Genomic DNA, 21,294 nt, shown 5'->3' on the forward strand with positions numbered 1-21,294 from the left:
CCTCCTCAGGTGTCCACGTTCACCTGAGGACCCGAGGAACGAAGTCCGTCCCTTGCCTCCCCGGCCAGCTTGTTCCTGTGTTTCCCCCTTAGCTCTACTCAAGGTCTGGCTCTCCCATCACACTCCCAAATTCATTTATCCACGTCCAAGCCCTTCCATGTAGCCCTGATCCCAAGCCTCCCAGAAAGCACGGATTTAATGAGGACAGACCCGAGACAACGCAGGTGCACCAGAACATCGCCCCTGACCCCGCAGCCCAGCCCTGCAGCCTTACAAGAAGCACGGTCCCACGGGTGAGGACTCCAGGCGCAGCAAGGCACACGACCTTTAGAGCTGACCGGGCTGCCCCACTGCATGAGCACGGGTCCGTGCCTGGCCCCGCAGCGCTGCCCCGGCCCCGCACCTCGCCCAGCCCAGGTGCCCGCACTCGCTGCGAGCACCCGCAGCCGCCCCGAGCCCTGGAGCTGGAGCAGTGCAGGGCAGCCCGGCCGGCTGCTGCGGGGCTGGGATCCCGAGCCGCATCGCTTCTGTATTTAGCACTGGTAATAAGCGCCTGTCTCCACAGAATTATTATGGTTAAAAGCCATATTAATATTAATTAATGCAAATCATAGTAATGTCTCAAAGTGCAAAATTATGTCTTTTGGCAGTAACTGCAAATTCTGTGTTGTCTGCTACATGGTGAACCAAAAAAAAAAAAACAAAAAAAACAACAAACCAAACCAAACCAACAGAACACTACTGGTTTCTGCATTGCGATCACAGAAAACACTGCAAGGCCGCAGAAATGCGTTTTCCCCTGCACCAGCAGCCGTACCTCCCCCTGCTCCCGGGCTGGGCGGGTGGCGCGGTGGGGCCAGGTCCGCGCGCCCTGCCACAGGCTGGGCTGTGCCGGCACCGGGGGTCCTGCCTGGCGCGCTCATGCTGCCCGTGGGCAAAGCCACCGCGCTCCCCGCGCCTCCTGGCCCCTGCCCTGCTCTGTCTGCTGCAGGGGCAGAGCCCCAAACCTGCGGGAGCTCCTCTGTGGCTGAGGAGCACCGGGTGAGCCCGGAGGCACCCAGGTCAGCGGGGGGCTCCCCGCCCGCAGCACAGACTGAAGCTCTCGCCCCTTCCATCCTTGCGGGCCCCCCACCAGCATCTGCCCGTGCTCACGGCTTCCAGAGACCTGGCACGCTGCCGCTCGTACACAGACCCGGGTCAGCTGCTACTAGTGCTTAATATTTAACCAGCCTGCCTACAGATCTTGTTGAACATTAAGTCGGGCTGAACGCTGAAGCATGCTGTGAGATATCTGCTGCTGAGCTCTGTAATGGGGCCAGCGAGCTGGGGGACGGGGGCACTGGGGACGGCTCCTGCAGGGCCCACGCCGGCAGCGGGGCTGTGCCCAGCGGTTTGGGTTCCGTCAGGAAGGAAGCATGAGAAGAAAAATCAGTTGCTGTTATTTTGCCTCACGGAGAGAGAAGGAAAAAAAAAAAAGAAAAAAAAAGAAGAAGAAAGAATACAAGAAAGAAAACCCTCAGCTGGGGAAACCGCAGTTGCGAGATGACTAAACTGAGCGAGCAGCGTGGTCAGGCCCTCGCAGCGCTCCCCTCCCGAGGTGGGGCGATGTGAAACAGCGCACGCCCCCGGCTCTCCTCCCCACAGCACAGACCTCGGGGCGTCTCTGCCCCCCAGACCCCGGAGCAGCGCCCAGGAGGACGGAGCTGCGGACGCAGCTGGGCCTCCCCGCAGAGGGGCTGAGGCCGTGCCGTGGCTGGGCACAGGGCCCGGCGGCAGCCCCCCGCAGGCTCTGCGCTCCCCAGCCAGCGGCCCGGCACCTACCGGGGTGACACCGACCGCGGCACCACACCCCTGGCTGCCCATCGCCACGTCCGCGCTGCGTTCAGCCCCGGCCACCCCGGGACAGGCACGCTGCTCCTGCGGCCCCGTGGGAACGGATGCAGCCGGCAGAGAGAAAAATAACAACAACTCACACGCAGCTCGGGGCTGGAAATAGCAACTACAGCCCATAGAAAGAGGTGCCTGGGTGTGCCCGGCCACCCCTCGTGCTTATTCACCAGGTTTCCACAGGAAGGGCGTGTCGGCCGCAAACCCGAAATGACTGTGAGAAGATGAAGAGATGCAGGTACACGGCCGCGGCAGGCTGCTGCCTTGCCAGTAAAACTCCAGAAGGGCTGCGGGATGGCGCGGAGCTGGGGGACGCTGCAAGGAGAGGCTGGCACAGGCACACAGCATGCCCCTGCCGCGGCTGCAGGCCCTGCGCGCACTGAGGACGGCGGCGCTGCACGCACTGCGAGCCGGCCGGCTCCAGGCACCGCACGGGCACTCTGCAGGGAACACACGGCTGCGAGGGGCATCTTCCTGACGGGACCCCTGGGAATTTGTTTGCCAGCCTCACCTGGGACCTTCCCAGCAGCACATGGGGAATAGGGCTTCTCCCATACCCATAACCTTTATTTCTCACTACACAGAACCCGATCCTGACATTTTTTTTTAAAAAGTCAGCACCCTGCTTCCCCCATCAGCCAGCCCTCAGTACTCCAGCGGCAGCACAGCCGTGTAACAGCCAGCAGATGACACTTTTCCTGTGTTACTCTCTGGTTAGCTGTTATCTCTTCCCTGCAACTGCCACAGCAGAGAAGAACAAATAAGCGAAGCCTGGATTACCCCAAACTCCCTGCAAAGGTGAAGGTAAGGGCTCCAGTCTGCACTTGTGCCACTTGATTGCAGCTGAGGAAGTGGTCAGCAAACAGCAGCTCAAGGGATGAGCCCAGCGTGGTCAGGGCCCCAGAGCCGGCGCTCCGAAAGGCAGTGGCAAGGGGCCAGGCATCCCCAAAGCTGACGTTTCTTTGCACCACAAAACAAGCCCAAGTTTTACAAAACTGATTTACAAACAAGTTAATTAGCGTGCTTTCTTCCAATCTTTATACCAAGGAAAAAAAAACAGCAAAACGCTCGACTTAGGGCACACACATTGCCAGAAGACTTTGCTGACACTTGACAAGCTTGCTGCCGTCCCACATCACATCTCAGTTACTCAGCATTTCCCCCAGAACGTTTCGAGCAGCTCGGCTCAAAAGCCACCGGCACCAGCGCTCCTCCCAAAACCGCCGGTGCCTATCGGGCTGCCCAGCCCCGGAGCCAGCAGCAGCGGGCAGCCGCCAAACACAGCCTGCAGAGCCACCGGGCACGGCGAGGTAGAACGTCCTCCTGCCCGACTGCAAACATCCAAATAACCTCCACGTTGTCAGTGCATCCTTCAGTTCCCAGGCCTGATCATACAGCGGAAAAGCGAAGGAAGGGCAGAGGAAGAAAAGTGCCATTTTCTTAAAATCTTTCCCTATAGATCAACACATCTCTGAGAAAAAGGGACACAAACACCAAACAGCCCTGCCGAGCTCAGGGTGCAGGTGGCCACCGCGGTGCTCTGTGCAAGGACAGGAGGTGCGGGGATGACCCAGGGAGGCACCGACAGCCCCGGCACCTGCCTTATGCCGGGTGAGAGCGCTCCATGGGCTGCAAGGTGCCGGAGGCGGCTGCAAGCACCGCTGCCTGGGCAGGGCAGGGTGGGCAGCGCGTCCCACGCAGCAAGGCAGGAGGAGAGGGAAGATCCCCGGGGTGCCCGTGGGGGTGCCGTGCCCACTGGTGCTCACCCACCACGAGCCCCACAGGTGCTTCCCCGGGCACCGCAGCACCCTCCCCTTGGCGCCGCGCTGGGCTCCCCAAGGGCACCAGGAGAAGCGCGTCCTGCCCGGCGTTCACGCGGTGTGCTCGGCCCCGCGCAGCGAGCAGGGCTGTGCCGGCAGGGCCCCGCAGTGCTTCCTCACCCAAATGGCCCCGGAGAAGCCAAAGAGGGAAGAAAAGCCGCGAGCGAGCAGGGTGCTGAAGCGAAAGCCACCCACCAGCCATAGCCGCCGAAGGAGACGCTGCGCTTTCTGTGGAACATGGTGGCTGCTCGGCGCCGCCGGGTGCCGCGGGCAGGGGGACGCAGCAGGGCGGGCAGCACGCCCGCACAGCACGGCCACCGCGGCGCTTCCCGGCAGCGCCTGCTGCGCCGGGGCGGGGGACCCCGACACCTCCAGGTCAGCCGCCTCTTGCCGAGGCGCATGCACACACACACCAAAAAAAGTCATTTCCTTTTTTTTTTTTTTTTTTGGCCTCAGGCTTTTCACAACCTTACGCTGCAAATATCGTATTTCTCCTAACGGCAGGAGCCGCACGGCACCACGCGGCGGGCCCCGGTGCAGGGCGTCCCGCTCACAGGCACCAACCAACGTCTCCCGACCACAGGCGGCTTTCGCACCTGCTGCCCCTGGAGCTGCAGGGCTGTCTCACTGGGGGATCCTGACCCACCTGTGCAGTTCATGGGAAATCCCACCAAAAACACTGAATCCGAAGAATTAAAAACCCCACTGCCTCTTCTCTTGCAGAAAAGAACTCCCCAGCAAATTCTGCTGCAGCTCCCACCCGGCAGCACCACCCATGGGGGCTGTCCCAGCCCATTCCACCTGGCCACCAGGCAGCTGCCACCTGGGTTTTCTCTCCTTGGGCTGCTCACCAGCTCCGGTACAACCGCAGCGTGTGTCTGCAGCCTGACCACTACCAAAAAAACACAGTCCTTGAACAACCAGGCTTCGGAAAAGCCATTTAAATGCAAATACTGACCTCTAGCTGGGTCGCAGCTTCCATAAATTACAAAGTCCCAAGAAAACAAGCGGCTGTCCTGACAGCACTCGGGCACGGCGGGCGCAGCACAGCCCGTGCTGGAGGCAAGACGGGCGGCTGTGCCACGGCCCCTGGGCACCCACAGCCCGCACGGTTGACGTGAGCACCCGCCCTGTACTGCAGTGAGGCAGCACAGCCCGATGCTCACAGAGAGCATCCCCTCGGCCTGGGGCGGCCGGGCAGTGGGGGCTGGCGTAGCTCCCAGGGACTGCCAGCAGTCAGGCTCTCCTCCGAGCACCCAAGAGCGTTACATCAAGAGGCATTTGGATTCTGTCTGATGTGTGAAAAAAGGGGGGGAACTAGAGGGCTGGAGAGAGAAATAACATCCAGGGAAAAAGCTATGATTGAAATCCAGCCATTCCAACTCCCACTTTCCTGCCCACAGCAATCTCTCCTGAAGGGGATGAAATATGATGGAAATCCTTTGCATTTTAGAGCTCTTAAGGACATTTACAAAAAAAAAATAATCCAAAATATGCTGCTTGCTTGAATGCTGCAATTTAGGTACCATGAAGCATTTGGAGAACACATTTGTGGGGAGCACATTCACTTCCAACCTCATACTCCACATTAAACCTTTGCAACAGCAGCAGCAGCACGTTATCTGTTCCCTTCAGCTTCCCCTAGATCACGTCTCTTACACACACACCAGTGGATTTCTGCCCAGCTCTCCTCAGCTGCTCACAATTTCCACGCCTGAATATAACAGCAGGGAGCTTCCCCGCATGGCTGAGCTCTGCACTGCATCACAACAACACAGCTGCAGCAGCTCCAGCACACCCTGCAAATACCGGTGCAGCGGCAGGTAGTGACAGCAGCAGTAGGAAGCACCAACCTATAGCCGCGTCACACCAGAAGCAGCTTGGAAAGCAAGGGAAAGCAGGCAGCTCTTCATTTAAAAGCATGCTCTTGCAGTGCCGTAAGCACCAATTAGTGCATCTCGCCCTGCCACTTCAGTCCCCGTGTGAACTCGCTGGCTCAGAGCCGTAGGAGGCATCGCGTAAACAGCGAGGGCTGCAGGGAAGCGGTGCAGCGAGTGCCGGGCAGCCCAGGGGGGCCTGCAGCAGCCACATGTCATTTTTTTTTGAATATTAGTTTAGAGGCCTCTACATTCAGCAGTCAAACCAACGCTGGCAGGTCTTCGCCACACCTCCTCTGTGGGACAGCGCTCCCCCCGCACCCCCGGCACCGTGTCAGCCCCGGCCAGTGAGGACAGGGACAAGGAGAGCTCTGTGCAGGGCCCACCCCACCCCGCCTGCAGGGAGCCCCGGATCCCATGCTCCCACCCCAGGAGTCCTGTGAAAAATACAGATCCACGGAAATGGGCATTTGGGCCAAGCAGAGCTCAGAGTCATCCCAGCACGGCAATCCAAGCTGGCAGGGCTGCGCCAGCCGCTCTGTTCCAGCCACATCGCATCAGACCCGCGAGCATCCTGCGCCCCCACGGCACGCTACCCGCGCACGGAGCGGGGCCGCAGCAGCGCCTGCCCCAGGCAGGAGGCCACGAGGCACCTGCCAGCGCCGTGTCGCCTGCTGGAGCATGGCCAGAGCAGTTTGTCTGCAGTGACATTCATTCTCTTGCTTTGCCTCTTCCCTCCGAGGTATTTCACACAGTTGGGCTCAAACACCAGAGGAAAAGAAGGAAAACTCCTCCTTTCAGAGCAGATGCAGCCAAATCATAATTGATCAGCCAAACCTAGGAAACAAAAGCCTGGGGGAAGATGCCTCCTTGGTACCATCTGCATGAGACAAAATTAAAATTTCCCAAGGGGTCTCTGACAAAACCAGGAGAGCACATCGCGCCTGACTCACCACCGAGGCCCAGATCTGCTCCGCTCCAGACTTGAGGCCGTGAGCGCTGCGTCCCTGCCCCCTGCCTTTGGAGAGGACGAGGGAGGTGCTGTGCAGCTGGCAGCAGTGAATCAAGTTGTTAACAAGCACACGAATAAAGCCAAGCTCTCCTGGCGCACCAGGCATCGCAGCTACCTGGCACGCACCCCGTCCTGCCCCCCCGAGCCGCTGCCATCTGCTCGGTGCCGCGGGGGCCTCGCAGGCAGGAGGTGCCCGAGGTCTGGGTGGCTCCATCGTGCACACCAAGCGTGCACAACAAAGGAGCAAGACAGGGGAGGGAGCAAGAGGCTGCGGTAATAACAGCATGCTGACAAGTGCGTGGCATTAAAGCTTTATGAGCACAAACTGCGGGGTTGCGGTGCTGTTTACAAGAGGCAGTACGCTGCCAGCGCGCGCTGGAGCCGATGGCCGCAGCAGGCAGCCCTCCCCGGGCCATGGAGCCGTGCCTCCCGTGCCCAGCTGCGGGCAGTGACGTGGAGGGGCTGCGCCGTTGAGGCTGAGACCTGTGGAGGGGGCAGCTCAGAGTGGCACCAGCCCCAAAACCTTCATGGATGGAGAGCCTGGGTCTGAGGGGCCTGGGGACAGCAGTACGGGGGCGCAGCAGCCAGGCCGCCTGGTTCCAGCGCGGCTGCAGCCTGCAGGGCGCTTTGCAGCGTGGGGCACAAACCCCACCAGCCGCTCCAGGCCCACAGAGAGGTGATCCGGCGGCTGCTGCAGGCTAGAGGCAGACCAGATTTTAGATACAAAAAATAGAAAAATAGGAACTGCGACTGCTGGTGAGATGCTCGGGAGGCAGCACAGGGTGCTCGTACGGCTCCTCAGCACGGACGGTGCTACCTGGGCGAGGGACGAGCACCCGGCGCGGGCAGGGCAGGGCTGGCACCGCGTCCCTGCAGGCATCGTCTCGGCAGCAAACAGCCCACGCAGCCAGAGACGAGTTCTGCCCAGGAAGGGCAGCATAATCCTTTCCTTTGTTGTTTGGGCTAAGAGAGACTGATTGCATCATTAGTGTTTTAATATTGTATGCGGTGCACTGAGGGTATTCATCTTTCCATTATGATTCTAAGGAAGGTTGTGGGCACCCAGAAATATTAGATTTTGCCCTGGCAGGAAGAACACGCTGTGCATATCATCAGCCTCGACATACACAGCAAAGGAAAACAGAGTCCGAATTAATTCTGACTCAGTACACGGAGTATTTTTAACAGTGTTTTCTCTCCTTTGTGATAAAGTAAAATGAAGAGAGGAACTCAAAGCCTAGAACAGCAGCTTCCCACAAGCCAGGGTTTTAAACCTTGCTTTCCAAGGTAGCCGTTTCCTGCTCGATAGCCCACAGGTCTGCACCATTAACCAGCTGCCACGGCGCTCTCGCTGCTGCTGAAACCAATGGCAAGCAGGGGGGGAGCGCTGCTCGTCCCCCCGAGGCGACCGCTGGTACCCGGCAGCCAGACACGGAGACCCCCGGGGGAGCACCGGCACCTGCGGCAGCCACGGGGCCGCTCGCTGCGGCCGTCAGGCGGAGCTGCCCTGTGCTCGTCGGGAGCAGAAGGCAGCGACCGGGGAGGGACGGAGCCGCGCAGCCTGTTTATCTAAAACCCGTTTGTTAAACTCATTAGAGAAGGCTCATTACGTCTGGGGTTTAACTGGGAGGACCAGCCTGCAAAACAGAGCAACAACTGCGCACACACGCACACAGGAATGGAGAGCCGATTCCCAGCAAAATGCTCAACTGGCCGTAAAACAAAGAGGAAGTTCAGCATGTAAATTATTGGCTGCCTTTCTTACACGCTTAAAAGGCTGCTCTGTTTCGAGTACCCCCGGCCTAAGGAATAGACGACAGGGAGAAAACACCCGCTGGAAGTGCCCGGAGGGGGAGATGGAGGCCGTGCCGGCACCCCCCGGCCGTGCAGCCGGGGCCGCGTGGGCGCGCGAGCGGCCTGGCACAGGGCACCAGCCCCGGCACGGACGGAGGTGCCCAGGGCCGGGTTCGCGGAGCTCATTTTCCACCTGCACCATTCCCGTGTGGACAGCAGATGGAGTGCGGGGCGAGGCCCACGGGTCTCGCCCCTGCAGGCGCTGAGGCCCCACACAACTCGGCACAGCCCACGCTCCAGCACAGCTGCCACGTTTCTGAGGCCATTCTCTGCAGCTGACAGCTCAGAGGCTCGGCCCGGCACCCCGAGCGATGCGACTGCCTGTTGTCTGTTCTATCAAAGTGGCTTTGAAGTGCTCTTCGAAGCAGCCACCACCCAACGCATCGCCCTGCAGGCAGCTGCAGCAGCAGTGAGCTTGGCCTAGCCCAGAGCTTGCCCCAGGCACGTTCCCAGTGGCCCGGGCGGCTCCCCGGGCACTTGGCCGGTGCACCTCAGCAGCTGGTGTGTCCCAGCATCACCCGGCCCCGCTCTTCACTGCAGACGGGCGCTGCTCACAGCACCGTGATCAGACGAGACCCACGCCATCGCACAGACCCCCGGTCTCTCAGTAATTAGTCCTGGTCCGCTATGAATTCGAACCTCTTGGCGCATGGAGTAGCTGGTTTTCTCAGGCTCATGCATTTCAGATCTCCATCTTGCTAGCGAGGAGATGAAATTCCCCACAGAAAGTCTCCCTTTAGGAAGGACCAGCTCAAACACACGGACGTGCTGCGTGTCCGTCCCTACCCCCAGCTGCAGCACCCCCCGCCCATCTCAGCCCCCAGGAGGATGCCTCAGACAAGCAGCAGCCCCCTGCGCCCACGGGCAGCGCCTCCCCGGGGCACCCAGCACAAAGCTTTCTGCGCCCGCACACGCAAGCATCGTGCGAGGGAAGCCCACGTGCAGGCTGCTGCCGGCGCCCGCCGGTCCCCGTGTAGGGCAGGGCAGGGCAGGGCAGGCACCGCTGCCACCACGTCCCCGCCGTGCAGCCACACAGTGGCCCCAGTGCCACAAGGAGCAGAGCTCCTCCATTTGCCCAGCGGTTCGTGGCCTTGCTGAGGGAGGAGGCGTTAGGGCAAAACCTGACAGACCCCAATTCCTGCTGTTCTCCCCCGAATTGTCCTGGTGCCCATAGCGCAGGGAGGGGCCGCGCAGCAGCACGAGAGCCGGCCGAGGGAAACCGTGAGCGTCCGGCCCAGTTCAGACAGCCGGCCAGGAGCGGTGCGCCACCAGTCTGTGAAGAAACTGTGGCAAGACAGAAAACTGCTTACACTGAAAACCAGGACTGGCAAAATGCGGGGTGGGAGGAAAGCACAGGCTTAGATAGACCCGCGCGTGTTTTGGCTAGGAACGAGGAGGTTTATGAGCTTTAACACGAAGAACCTCTGGAACAGCTCCCTGCTAACAGAACTAAGGCAACAGCCCACAGCGGCGCTCAGCACCCTCACGAAGCCGTCCCACGGGGCGCTGCCACAGCAGCGGGGAGTCCGCGGGTGCCCTCGCTCCGCACCGCCGGCCCTCGCAGCAGCCCCGCGCCTGCCGCGCTCCCCGAACCCCCCGAGCAGATGGCTAAGGAGCGACTGCCTGGAGCCAAGATGCGCTGGCACCGGGTCGGGTGTAGGCAGCAATCAGCACTCAGATTCAAGGCCAAACTTGTGCAGGGCTCCATCTAAACATTGCAAACAAGACACACCAGATTTGGACACAAGCTTGTCAAAACCTTGCTAGATCTTGCCAACATCACCTGTATTTTTCCACCATTTTGGGTGGGTTTTGCGATATCTGGGCTAGATTCAAATCAGAACCAAGAAACAGCTCTTTCTGGCTTGGCATCCAACTTGGAGGCAGATGTTAAGTCTGAGCAGGGATTCATCTACTCCCGTGAAACTGCAGAGAGGTCTGGGGAGAAGGAGCTGTTTTTAGCTCCTGGAAAAAATTCCTCTTGGTAGTGTTGCTGTTGAAGTCCTGTTCCTGTTTCCACAGCAGCCACTAATGACAAACAGAGCAGCCCGACGCCAGGTAGAGGAGAGGCAGCAGAAGCAGATGGACTCTGGGCAGCCCCCAGGACCCTGCTACCACACAGACAGGCTTAGCGGTGAAGGAGGAAGGAAGGAAGGAAGGATGATAAAACAGATATCAGCAAAGGGGAGCAGCTTTGCTGCTACGGGCATTGTGAACTGCCCTTTGGGAAGAATCAGCAGCAAAGGGAGAAAGAAATATTTGTTAAAGCTGGTGCACGCCAAGAGTGAGCCTGCCGTCTGGAATCACACTTCTTGTTGAATCTGAATTTAGACTCACTGGCTCGTTTCCAACCCTCAATACATCACTCCGTGTGGACAGATATTATGTCCCTTGTGCTGCTAAAGCAACAAGCAATCTTTAATAAAACAGCAGAGGCTGGAGCCTGCAAAAGATGAGGAAATAAGACAGTAGCCAGCAGGATTCATCTCATGTCCTGCATACACCAGGGATGCAAACGACAGGCTCGCGCAGCCCTTATCAGCCCCGCTGTCAGCTCCCACACCGGGCTGCCACTCGCGCTCTGCCTGCAGAGATGAGCAGGATAAAGAGAAACGCGGTGCTCTGCCCCTGCCTGCTGAGCAGACATGGTGCTTTCTTGTCTGGCAGAGATAAGCAAGAGATCTTGCTCAAAAGCAGAGGGGAGGAGGGTTACCCCAGCAAAGCCCTGGGCTAACGAAGGTACGCGGTCAGAACAATCTCTTCCCATGTCCTATTTCTGTCAAATGTACAGAACATCGCGGGCTCCTTGGCAAATGAGGCGCCCTGCTGAAGGCAGGAGTGCAACCTTCCCCCCCAGCCCCACCAGCAGTGGGGCAAACACCAGCCATCACAATCCCCCGAAGACAGGTACAAGCAGAGCACTGGAAAGCTCTCTGGAGTTGCCTCCTTTGAATTTTCAGTATTTAACAAAAACCCTGGCAGTCACCCCGCCGAGACACCGCCACACGCGGGCACACAGCTCGCACGTTCCTGACGAGCAGGATATTCCCCTGTCCCCATGCCTGACACAGAAAGTCTACGTGCCTGGAGTAGTCCTTACATATTTAAATGCGAACAGAAACCAAGAATTGTAAGGCATTTTAACAATAGATCTCCCAGCTGTGCCTCACATTTACATCCAGGCAAGCCCATCCAGGGTAAAAACAAGGACAAATACAGATTTAAATATTTTCTGTTACAGGCTCACCACGCTTGCCTATATTCCAGTCCCCACACGCTATTTAAACATTGCTGTACGTTGTGACGGCAGTTCAGATTTAGAGAGATTCAGAAGCATCTTACCTTGATTTTCTGGCTGGTCTCTCTGTGCAAGATTAACACGGCGAGCATCAGCGCCGGATAAACGCAGGGAAAGGGAATTTCTCCACCCCACGGCAGCCCCGAAGCGCAGCTGCAGCTATCGCAGCGCTGCTGCTGAGGACTGCGCCCAGCTCCGCTCACCTCGCGGCGAGGCACGGCCGCGGCCACGACCAGGAGGGGCTGGCGGCCGCGCTGCGCAGAGCGGGGTGCGGGGCACAGCTGCGCACCCGCAGCCCCCCGGTGCCGCACGCCTCGCCCCCCCCGGCACCGAGCTCGGGGCTGGGGCCCGGGGCCACGTCCCTGCCCCACGGGGAGGACGAGGTGCGGAGGCAGCGGGCTCTCGGCAGGGTTCGCAGCTGGCGCTCACCGGGGGCTTCTGCAGCGCCGCTGGGGTGACAGCCACCGGCGAAAGCTGGGGGTCGTACCCAGCCAGCCTCCCTGGGGCTTTCAGGGCAAAAGGGCTGGTGGGGGGGAGGTAGGGAGGTTACTGGAGGGGGAAGGAAAAAAAAAAAAAAAAAGGAGAAAAAAACCTTTGGATTCAACTGCAAAACAGACTTCAGCCTTTATGTGTGAGCCCTTTCATCTGCTATGGCTGAATTGAAGACAGACACAGGCTGGGACCAGGCAAGAGTTTCCAGGGCTAAAATCTGGATCCACTGAACTGGAAGGCAGAATTCCTATTCCAGCCAATGGGGACGGGTTTAGGGCCACCCTTCCTGCTTCGCAGGGCACTTGCCACAGCACCACATTCCTGTTACCCAGCAGAACCCATAGGATGCCCCTGGACCTTCATCACACGCTGCGTCACTCTGGTTCCACTGGGTTCTAAAGAGATTTAGTGAAGCCAATGGAAGTCCCATTTCTGGCACCACTGACATCTGTTTAACAGCAATAAATCCCAGGGAAGTGATTTCAGCTATGAGGCCGCCCAGCGCGGGGCTCGCAGCTCCCTGTGCCACGTCCTGCCCACGCCCCCCGCCGTGCCGGTTCCCACCGGGGCGCAGCAGCGACGTGTGGGGGGAGGCCCCTGCTGGTATCAGGTCAGCGAGAACCACGCCGCGCGTGGAAACCACAGCGGCCTCTGCCCCCCAGCTCTGCCCTCCGCTGCGAGCCCCATACCCAGCGTGGTGCCCCCCAGCAGCGGGCACAGGAACACTTCCAGCATCCCGGCCCAAATGAGCGCAAAAGATACAAGAGCGTGACATCAAAGCACAGCGTGGGCGTCCTGCAGCGTGCTGTTGGAGCAAAATGTCCCACAGGACCTGCCTGCAGGGCGCTGTGCTGCTACTGCCCCGCACGGCGGTGTGTTTGTGGTACCAGGACAAGAAAAAAGCCCCCAGGGAACGGGCTGCATGCTCTCATCCCTCCTTAAGTGCTGCTCGAGTGAGACCGAGGAGCACACTAATTTGTACAAATAATAAAAATAATGAAACACCTGTTAGATGAAGGCTTCCAATGGATCACCCATCCTCTCGTTCAGCTGTCCCACCACCATCATGCACAGAAAAAGAAGCAAATGCGACATAAAGACCCAGATCTGATTGACGTGACGATAACTAATGTGACAGCCTGCAGTGCGGCTGAGCACCCCGGCACCACTGTGCCACCCGGGGCACTGAGACACTCCCTGAGCGACACCTCCACAGCAGTGCGTGGTGCACCGAGGCGAGCATCTCGCTCCTGCCCACCAGAGAGGATGGCGGTGCCACCAGGCTTCAGCCGTGTCACAACCTCCCTCCCCTTCAGGGCGCTTTGCATGGCACTGCTGACTGCGTAACCTCAAACAAAACTTCTATTTCATCCTGCCAGAGACATCTCTAACCAGTAGCAGGCCCAATATCCCCAATAGGCAGCTGACTCCTCGCTCTTGTCCCAGAGCAAGCTCGCTGGGGCCACACCGTAAGCACTGCCCCGACGCAGGCTCGGGGTGGCCGCGGAGCAGCGCGGGACGCAGCGCAGTGAGCGGGCGGGTGGGCGGCAGAGTCCGGCACAAACGCTTTGGTACGTTGCCTCAGCCACCGTGGGAGCTCAGGCCAACGGGACGGGTATTTTGGTTGTCAGTGTAATTGTTCGTTAACTGCTTATCACTGGTGGGAACCTGCCTAAACCACTGCTCTAAGGGAGGAGCGCTGGACACGCCGTGCGTGGTTACCCTGCTCACCGTGGGCAGCCACCACCTCCTGCATTTCTCTGCCTTCCAGCTGACGTGACAGAGGAGAAGGTGACAGCAAGCCCGAGCCCCACGGGCAGGTCACACTGGTGCCAGGGCAGCTCTGGCGCCTGCTGCCCACGGCCCCCGCCCTGTACCCCCCACTCACCTCGCTGCCAGGGTGACGCTTTCCCTTGACAGGGACGCAGCCGCCACTTAGAGCTGGCCACTGGCGTCACAGCCACGGAATACCCCGAGCTGGAAGGGAGCCACGAGGTTCTCGAGTCCAACTCCTGGCTCCACGCAGCACCACCCGAAAATCAGACCCTGTGTCTGAGAGCGCTGTCCTAACACCTCCTGAACTCTGGCAGCTCGGGGCTGTGCCCACCGCCCTGGGGAGCCTGTCCCAGAGCCGACCACCTCTGGGGGCAGAACCTCTCCCCAGCACCAGCCTGACCCTCCCCTGTCCCAGCTCCGTGCCGTTCCCTCGGGTCCTGTCCCCAGAGAGCAGAGCTCAGCGCCTGCCCCCCCTGCACCTCCCGAGCTCTCCAGGTGACTTCCCAGCCCACTGGGAAAATGAAACGGATCCGGTGGAATCAACTCCAGCAGCACTTAACACTAATTATAAATCACATTACACGCATTTAAGTTCCGCGTGATATACACACCTCAATGGTGAGATTAATGCGAACTTTGACAGCAATTTGCAAAAACCAGTTAAAAATCGATAGCCAGCACGGTAATTTGGATTTTTTTCACCAAGCAAAGGAATCACCACCTCAGGAGCCAGCTGGCAGCAGCAGCTCGCGCTGAGAGCCAGGCACCTCCTGCACCCCGTGCCCTGCTCCGCAAGGGCCCAGCCCTGCGAGGGGCCGAGGGAGCGGAGCCCGGGGGGCACCCACGGCCCCCCCGCTCCCCTCCGGCTGCTCTGGGCAGGTAAGTGCTTCGAGGCCCTTAAGGGCTCTCGTAGCAGAACTGCTGCTCAATACAGAGGGAAAAGCTTTCAGCCACGTAGCCACCCGGGGAGGTGGGTTGGATTTTTGTTTCTTTTTGTGTGTGTTTTCCAGTGCTCTTAACGAGCAGCAAAATAGGCGCTGCACTATAGGTTTCTGGAGGCCCACGAGGCTTTTATGTTAATGACGTTTTATCACCAAACACTCGGATCTAAGACGACAGCAACGCATATGCATCAGAGGCAGAAAAAGCCTTAGCACATACCCACAATGTGGCTCCAAGCCATATTTTCAATGAGTTTTGGAGGAAAGAGTTTAAGCACTGAATGAAATCGTGGTATCAGAACCGATATTTTTCAGAGGGGTCACTTACAGTCCAGAGCCCCTGGCTCCCAGTTGGTTTGTACAGTAACACCCAAGAGTGCTACATACATAAAGCAGGTCCTCAGAAGGTGATGTGCCCGACCAAAGGCACGGGATTTGCAGAAGGGAGCCTGGGGAGGCAGTCAGCAGTTTGTCCTTTCCGCTGCTCCGAACCAGAGGTGTGCTCACACCAGGTTCCTAGCTCCTGTCTGCAACCTCCGCTCCCAGAGCCTTGTTTTGAAGCAGGCCCCAGCACATTCAGACACTTGCAGGGCCCCAGAACAGAGGCTGAGACCCAGGAGACCTCCGGCCGCACTGCAGGAGCTTGCGGTGAGGGGCGGCCGGGGCCGTGCCCGTGCTTCCCGCGCCCCCGTTACCTGCTGGGCGAGCCCAGGTCCGCCCGGCTGACGATGCGGTGCTGCTGCGGCGAGTACAGCCACTGGAAAGCCGTCAGCGTCCTCTCCTCAATCCGAAACCGGCCCTCTCTCACGTACCTAAAAATAACAACAAGACAGACTGAAATATTCATTAGCGCAGGATGGTTGGAGAGGGAGATGCAGGACACGGGGAGCAACTGGCTCAGAAATGCTGTTTAAGGATGCAAGTGAGACAATAATAGTAGTAATTGTGTGTTCCTTAATGAAAGCAGCAAAATTACTGCCCGTTTGACCACCTCCCTGTGGTGTCCCCCCCCAGCCCCGCAGCCGCTGTTCCCACGGGCACGCTGCCACGGCTCGGGCAGGGCTCTCCTCCCGGGCACCTTCAGGGACAGGGACCCCCCTGTCCTGGCCCTGCTGCCACCAGGAGCAGGGGCCCCAAGGGAAGCGGGGGCAGATGCAGCACGGGGCCTCGCAGGGGTTCCTGTGCCCCAAGCCAGGTGCCCGTGGAGCTGCTGCCAGCTGCAGCCCCCCCCCAGCACCCCCCAGCCAGACCCCAGGCACGCCTAACAGCCACGCACAGAAAAACAAAGAGCAAACAGTTCCAGAGCGGTGCGGGACATTTCACCAGGAAACCCTGGGAGGCCGAGGTGGTCTCAGCTCTCCCAGTGCTGCTCAGAGCCACCCGGCGCGGGGGCACGGCCGGCAGCCCCAGTACCACGCGTCCCCCCCGCCCTGCCCGCGGGCACGCCGAGCCCCCAGCGCCGTTACCAGCTCCCAGAGCAGACTAATGCCTTTCTAACATTGTTTTGAATGTCAGGCCAGATGTTGAAGCTTATTAAATAGTATTCAAGCGATGAATCAATGGTTATTATTTTGATTAAAGAAGTATGGGTTCTCCATTACGTGAGCAAGATGTCTGTAACTGCAGTTGTTCCCATCTTTCAGTGGGAAACTCTGCTGCCTGCATCCCCACAGCCAGCTGCACTTCACACGCCTGCCTCTGAATATGAAATTTCATCAGCAAGTGATTAATTATTTAGAACCTCTGTAGCACTGGTTGGAGACACACACACACACACACACACGCACACTTGGAATTTCACTTCCTGCGCCCATTAATTGGGACAAACAGAAGCCGAGAGGAAAGGGCAATCAGGAGGGCGCAGCCCCAGCAGAAGTAAGCCAGGGAGGCTCGCGGCTAGTCTCCAGGACAAGCTGACCTGCCGGGTTTCTTGGTATAAGGAACCAAGGGCAGTGCTGTCCCAGTGTTCCCTGACAGCTCTTGCATGTAATAGTGCTGCAAAAAGCACTGGCAGGAAAGCCAGAGGGATTTGGGGGAAGGAAGGAGAAGAAAAAGAGGGATGGCAGAACAGCCAAGCAAAGCAGCCATTACAATACTTTGTGTCTAAGTGTGCAAGAAGAGGTGTTCTGGACTGCCAAGGGGAGGAGAAAAAGAAAAAAGAAAAAAAAAAAAACGCTTTAGAATAACCCTGCAATGACTCCCACTCTGGCTGTTGCCCAGGCTCGCGGGGCTCCCAGCCGCAGCTGGGACGTGGGGACAAGCCCTGGGCCCGCTCCCAGCTCCTGCGTCACCAGCAGGGCATTGTCACCCGAAGCCACTCCATTCACAGCCTGGCATGGCTACAGCGCCCTGCTCAAAAGTCACACGCTTTGGACGTCACAAACTACACAACTGAAAACAAAAAGACACAGAGAAAGCTTGTTTCCAATGTCAGCCTGTCCCAGCTGCTCCGAGCGCCCCGTCCCCAGCGGAAGGAGCGGGGACCCACGCACCACGGCTGCCTCAGCACCCCTTCGGCCCCACCACAGCAGCCGCGATGCTTCCCAAACGCCCGCGTGTCCCGAGACACCCCGGTGGCAGCCGCAACAGCCCGGTGTGCGTGGGACCAGGACGCTGCCGGTGTCCGCCACCTGCCCCGTGCCGGGCTGGGACGTTTCCGCAGGCAGCACACCTCGCCGGGGTGCGGCAGGTCCCCGACCCTCTCCCACCTCCGCCGCGCCCCAAACGCCGAGCGCCCCCCGCTGCAGCCCGGGGCTGCCCCTGCCCCGCCGGGGACGCGTCCCCGCCGCGAGCGCCCGGTGCCCCCCGCTCCTGGGGCTGCTCCGCGACCCCCGGCGTGCCGGGAGCGGCTGGGAGCCCCCCCCCAGCGGAGCGCCGGCCTGCCCCGCCCGTCCCAGCACCAGGAGCTGCCCCGCACACCCAAGCTGGGACCACCGCGCAAAGTGCCCCCCCCGCCGGCCGCGGGGACCCCCGGCCCGACCCGGCCCTGCGGGGACCCCCGGGCACCTCCCGCGGCCCGCGGCCCCCCCCGGCCCGCACTCACCAGCGCACCAGCTCCCACCGCCGCTCCCCCGCCGCCTTGCCCGAGGCCATGCCGCCGCCGGGCCGCCCCGCGGGGCTCGGGGCTCGGCGCCGCACGGCGAGGCGGGGCGGGGAGCGGAGCCCCGGGGCGGTCCCGGGGCGGGTCCCGGTGCGGGTCCCGGGGCGGTCCCGGTGCGGGTCCCGGTGCGGGTCCCGGTGCGGGTCCCGGGGCGGTCCCGGTGCGGGTCCCGGGGCGGTCCCGGTGCGGGTCCCGGTGGGGGTCTCGGTGCGGGTCCCGGCTGCGGGCAGCGCGGAGGCAGCGCCGGGCTGGGCTGGGCTGGGCTGGGCGGTGCGGAGCGGTGCGGAGCGGTGCGGAGCGGAGCGGCCGGGCCCTGCGCGCTCCCCCTGGCGCCGCTCCCGGCACCCCGCGCCCGGCCCGGTGCCCCGGCGGGCGGCCCCGTTACGTAAAGCAGCCGCAGGGCCGCTCCCCGCCGGCCGCCCCGGGGCCGTGCGGGCACCTCGCGGTACCGGCAGCGGGCAGCGGGCAGCGGGGGCGCGCACACGGCCCCCGGGGAACGGGCGCGTCCCGGCCCCGGCGCTCAGCGAGTCCCCAGCGAGCGCTGCAAAGCCCCGGGGGTCCCGGCTGTGCCCCCCCTCCCGGCCCCCCGAGCCCTCCGAGGAAGGGCTCCGTTCCTGTCCTAGTTCATCCTCGGAAACAAACGTGTGACCGACACAATTTGCATGTGTGAAGCCTGGGAACGCCAAAAGAAAATTACCCTCCCGTGGAATCAAGGCTAAAACCTGCCCTGTGTCTGGTCCTGACGTGCTGCCTGAAGTCCCCGCGAGCTGCTGGGTTACGGATGGCCCCTGGTGCTTAGGAAACGAATTGGAACTATTTTTAGATATTATTTCAAGAAGATTCAAATCACACTAAAAGTGGTTTCACAAAAGGAGTGTTCTGGCCCTAAGTCCTAACTTTTCTGATTTGTAAGAACAAAATTTTGCAAGTTATCATTTGCCAGGTGTTGTACATGATCCAGCAGCTTCATTTAAATTAAGTAACATTAGTAGCCCAAGTAAGTACCTTTTATTGGCAATTTCAGAGTCCCACTCCTGCAGGAGCTGAGCCCACCTGGAACACATTAACACCTTTGTCTCGGCTGACCCTCGCTAAAGCAGTGCGGTGCGGTGCTCTGGTGGCTGCACAGGCTGTGGCTCTCCCAGGGTCACACACGGGGATTCAGCCGGGGTCTTGTGCACGTGGGCAGTGACCCTCCCTCGGGGGGAGCCCAGAAGCAGCGCCCCCCGAGCAGGCTGCGTCCACCAGCCTGCAGTGAGAGGACAGCATTCAGCGGCTGGCAGCCTGCTGGGCTGCAGGGAGCAGCATCTGTGGCAGGGCCAAGAACTTTGTCCTGAGCTGGACGCTTTGGCTGAAATGATGACGAGGCAATTGTTTATACTGAAACCATCAGATTTTAATGAGCCCGGGAGCAAGCGAGCCCACTCCCACTCCCTCTGGCCTACGCAGTCCCCAGCAGGGCAGGGCCGCAGCCTTCTCCGATCCCTTGGTGCTCCCTCGGCTTCTCTCCAATGCTCACTCCCTGGCAGGGGCCCGGCGGGGAAGCAGCTACGGGGCCGTGTGGGAACAGAACGGGTGCAGGAGAGGCCAAGGCTCTCCCTGCTGCCCTGGAGCCAGGGAACCAGCCTGTCCTGGTTCAGCACACCTGGTTCAGCAGGCCTGGGAGATCTAAAGAGTTAAAACAAATTTTAATTTAGGAAAAAAAATCATTCTAAAATAATGAGGTTTAAAAATAAATAAATGGCACAATCTCACAGGAACCACACACTAACGTACCAGGCATCTTCCATTTGCCCCCTTGTGCTGCCAGCGCCATGCTGACCACAGGCGGGTCTCCCTTTGGGGCCAGCACACCCACGCGAGGCTGTTGGATTTGGCCCCGTTATTTCCCGACCCGAGGCCGCCCAGGGAGCCCTGCTCAGCCCCGTGGCCGTCCTCAGCGAGCGGCGCAGAGCAGGAGCTCCTTGAGGGACAGCACATCGCGTTACATAGCTCGAGCAAATACCCCTGCAGGTGAGATATTTCCAAGCCCCCGTGGAAATGTTAGGCTAACGTTAAATGCACGGAAACCCTCTGGCTTTCAGCCCTCCGCCCCTTTGAGGAGCTCCTCGCTGGGTTGCTCAGAGCAGCAGGAGGCCCGCGGGTGCAGGCAGGCGGCACTGCGATGGGGCCGCAGGTAACGAGCACTGGGGGCAAGGGCAGCGCCGCCTTGGGAGGGAGCCGAAGCTCTCCCAGCGGGCCGGGCCGAGCCGCTGCCGCCCGCCGGGGAGCTCCCGGTGCCGGTGCCGGTGCCGCTAGGGGTCAGTGCAGGCCCGGCGCTGCCGCCGGCCGCCGCCCGCGGGGTCCGTCCCTGCCGCGGCGCCGGGGCTCGGCGCCCTCCTCGCCCCCGAGCGAGCGGAGGGGCCGGGGGCGTCCCGGGGGGGCGTCCCGCGCTCCCTCCGCCCGGGGCCGGGGGCTCGGTGCGGGCACCAGCGGGGGCTGCGCAGCCCGGGAGGTGAAACCCCCGCGGCGTGGCCGGGAGGCGCTGGGCAGCCCGGGGAGGCGCTGGGCAGCCCCGCTCCCCGTCCCCGCTCCCCGTCCCCGCCGCGCCCCCAGCACCGAGCTCGGCCAAGCAGGAGCTGGCTGCCCCCGAGCGCCCGACCTTGGTCGTTTGCAGGCTTGCGTTTTATCCGGCGGAAAATCGATGAAAGCTGTACAAATCTGGCGCAACACGACGCGCGCAGAATCTGCCTCCCCGTCTGTAACTCGGTACTACCAAAGCAAGCACATGAGCCAGGGGAAGTCGCAGTGAAATACACAAAGCAGCCCTGCCACACAGAGCAAACCACGCTGAGGTGCACCAAGGACATCGGGGCAAGTACTGACCTGCGGTTACGAATGGGGGCGAGATGACCCCAGCGAGACAGCACTTCCCTGAGCAAGCAAGTCTGCCCTCCTCAGCCAGACAAATATCCATCACCCCACAACAACCTGTCATTGCAGAATAACTCAGTTTTTTACGAGAAAAAAATATAGGAGGCCCACAGCAGTCAGTGTGAACAGAGGAGTGCTAGGAAGCACCAAAGCTCTCAGCTGCACCCGCCGGGAGGCCTTAAGCAGAGATGTCTGAGTAGTTCATGGAAACCAGAAGCTTCTATGTACATTCATGTCTGCACGTGCAGACCTTCGGACCTCCCCGGTCAGCTTTTCTCCTGATTTGATGATTTTGCTCTTGGTGTGAATTAAGCTCACTCTCCA

General features: G+C 60.4%; 1 protein-coding gene across 8 annotated transcripts in view; it reads right to left on the reverse strand.

The window, feature by feature from the left end:
* Positions 1–20,953, reverse strand: part of RAP1GAP2 (RAP1 GTPase activating protein 2) — an 82,736-nt gene extending 61,783 nt beyond the window's left edge. For 2 of the 8 annotated variants that reach the window (XM_080562743.1, XM_080562742.1), the window contains exons 1-2: positions 18,001–18,154; positions 15,653–15,769 (exon numbers count right to left, since the gene is read on the reverse strand). In XM_080562743.1, coding sequence (XP_080418869.1) covers positions 15,653–15,769; positions 18,001–18,050 — 167 coding nt within the window. In that variant the 5' untranslated portion in view covers positions 18,051–18,154. Of the gene's footprint in view, positions 1–3,902; positions 4,333–15,652; positions 15,770–18,000; positions 18,155–18,754; positions 18,985–19,062; positions 20,021–20,698; positions 20,816–20,922 lie in introns of those variants that run through there. The other 6 variants (XM_080562738.1, XM_080562737.1, XM_080562739.1 and 3 more) reach the window with 5 other exon arrangements.
* Positions 20,954–21,294: the final 341 nt, after the last annotated feature.

Source organism: Anser brachyrhynchus (assembly GCF_964034855.1).
Source record: "Anser brachyrhynchus genome assembly, chromosome: 20".
Lineage (NCBI taxonomy): Eukaryota > Metazoa > Chordata > Aves > Anseriformes > Anatidae > Anser > Anser brachyrhynchus.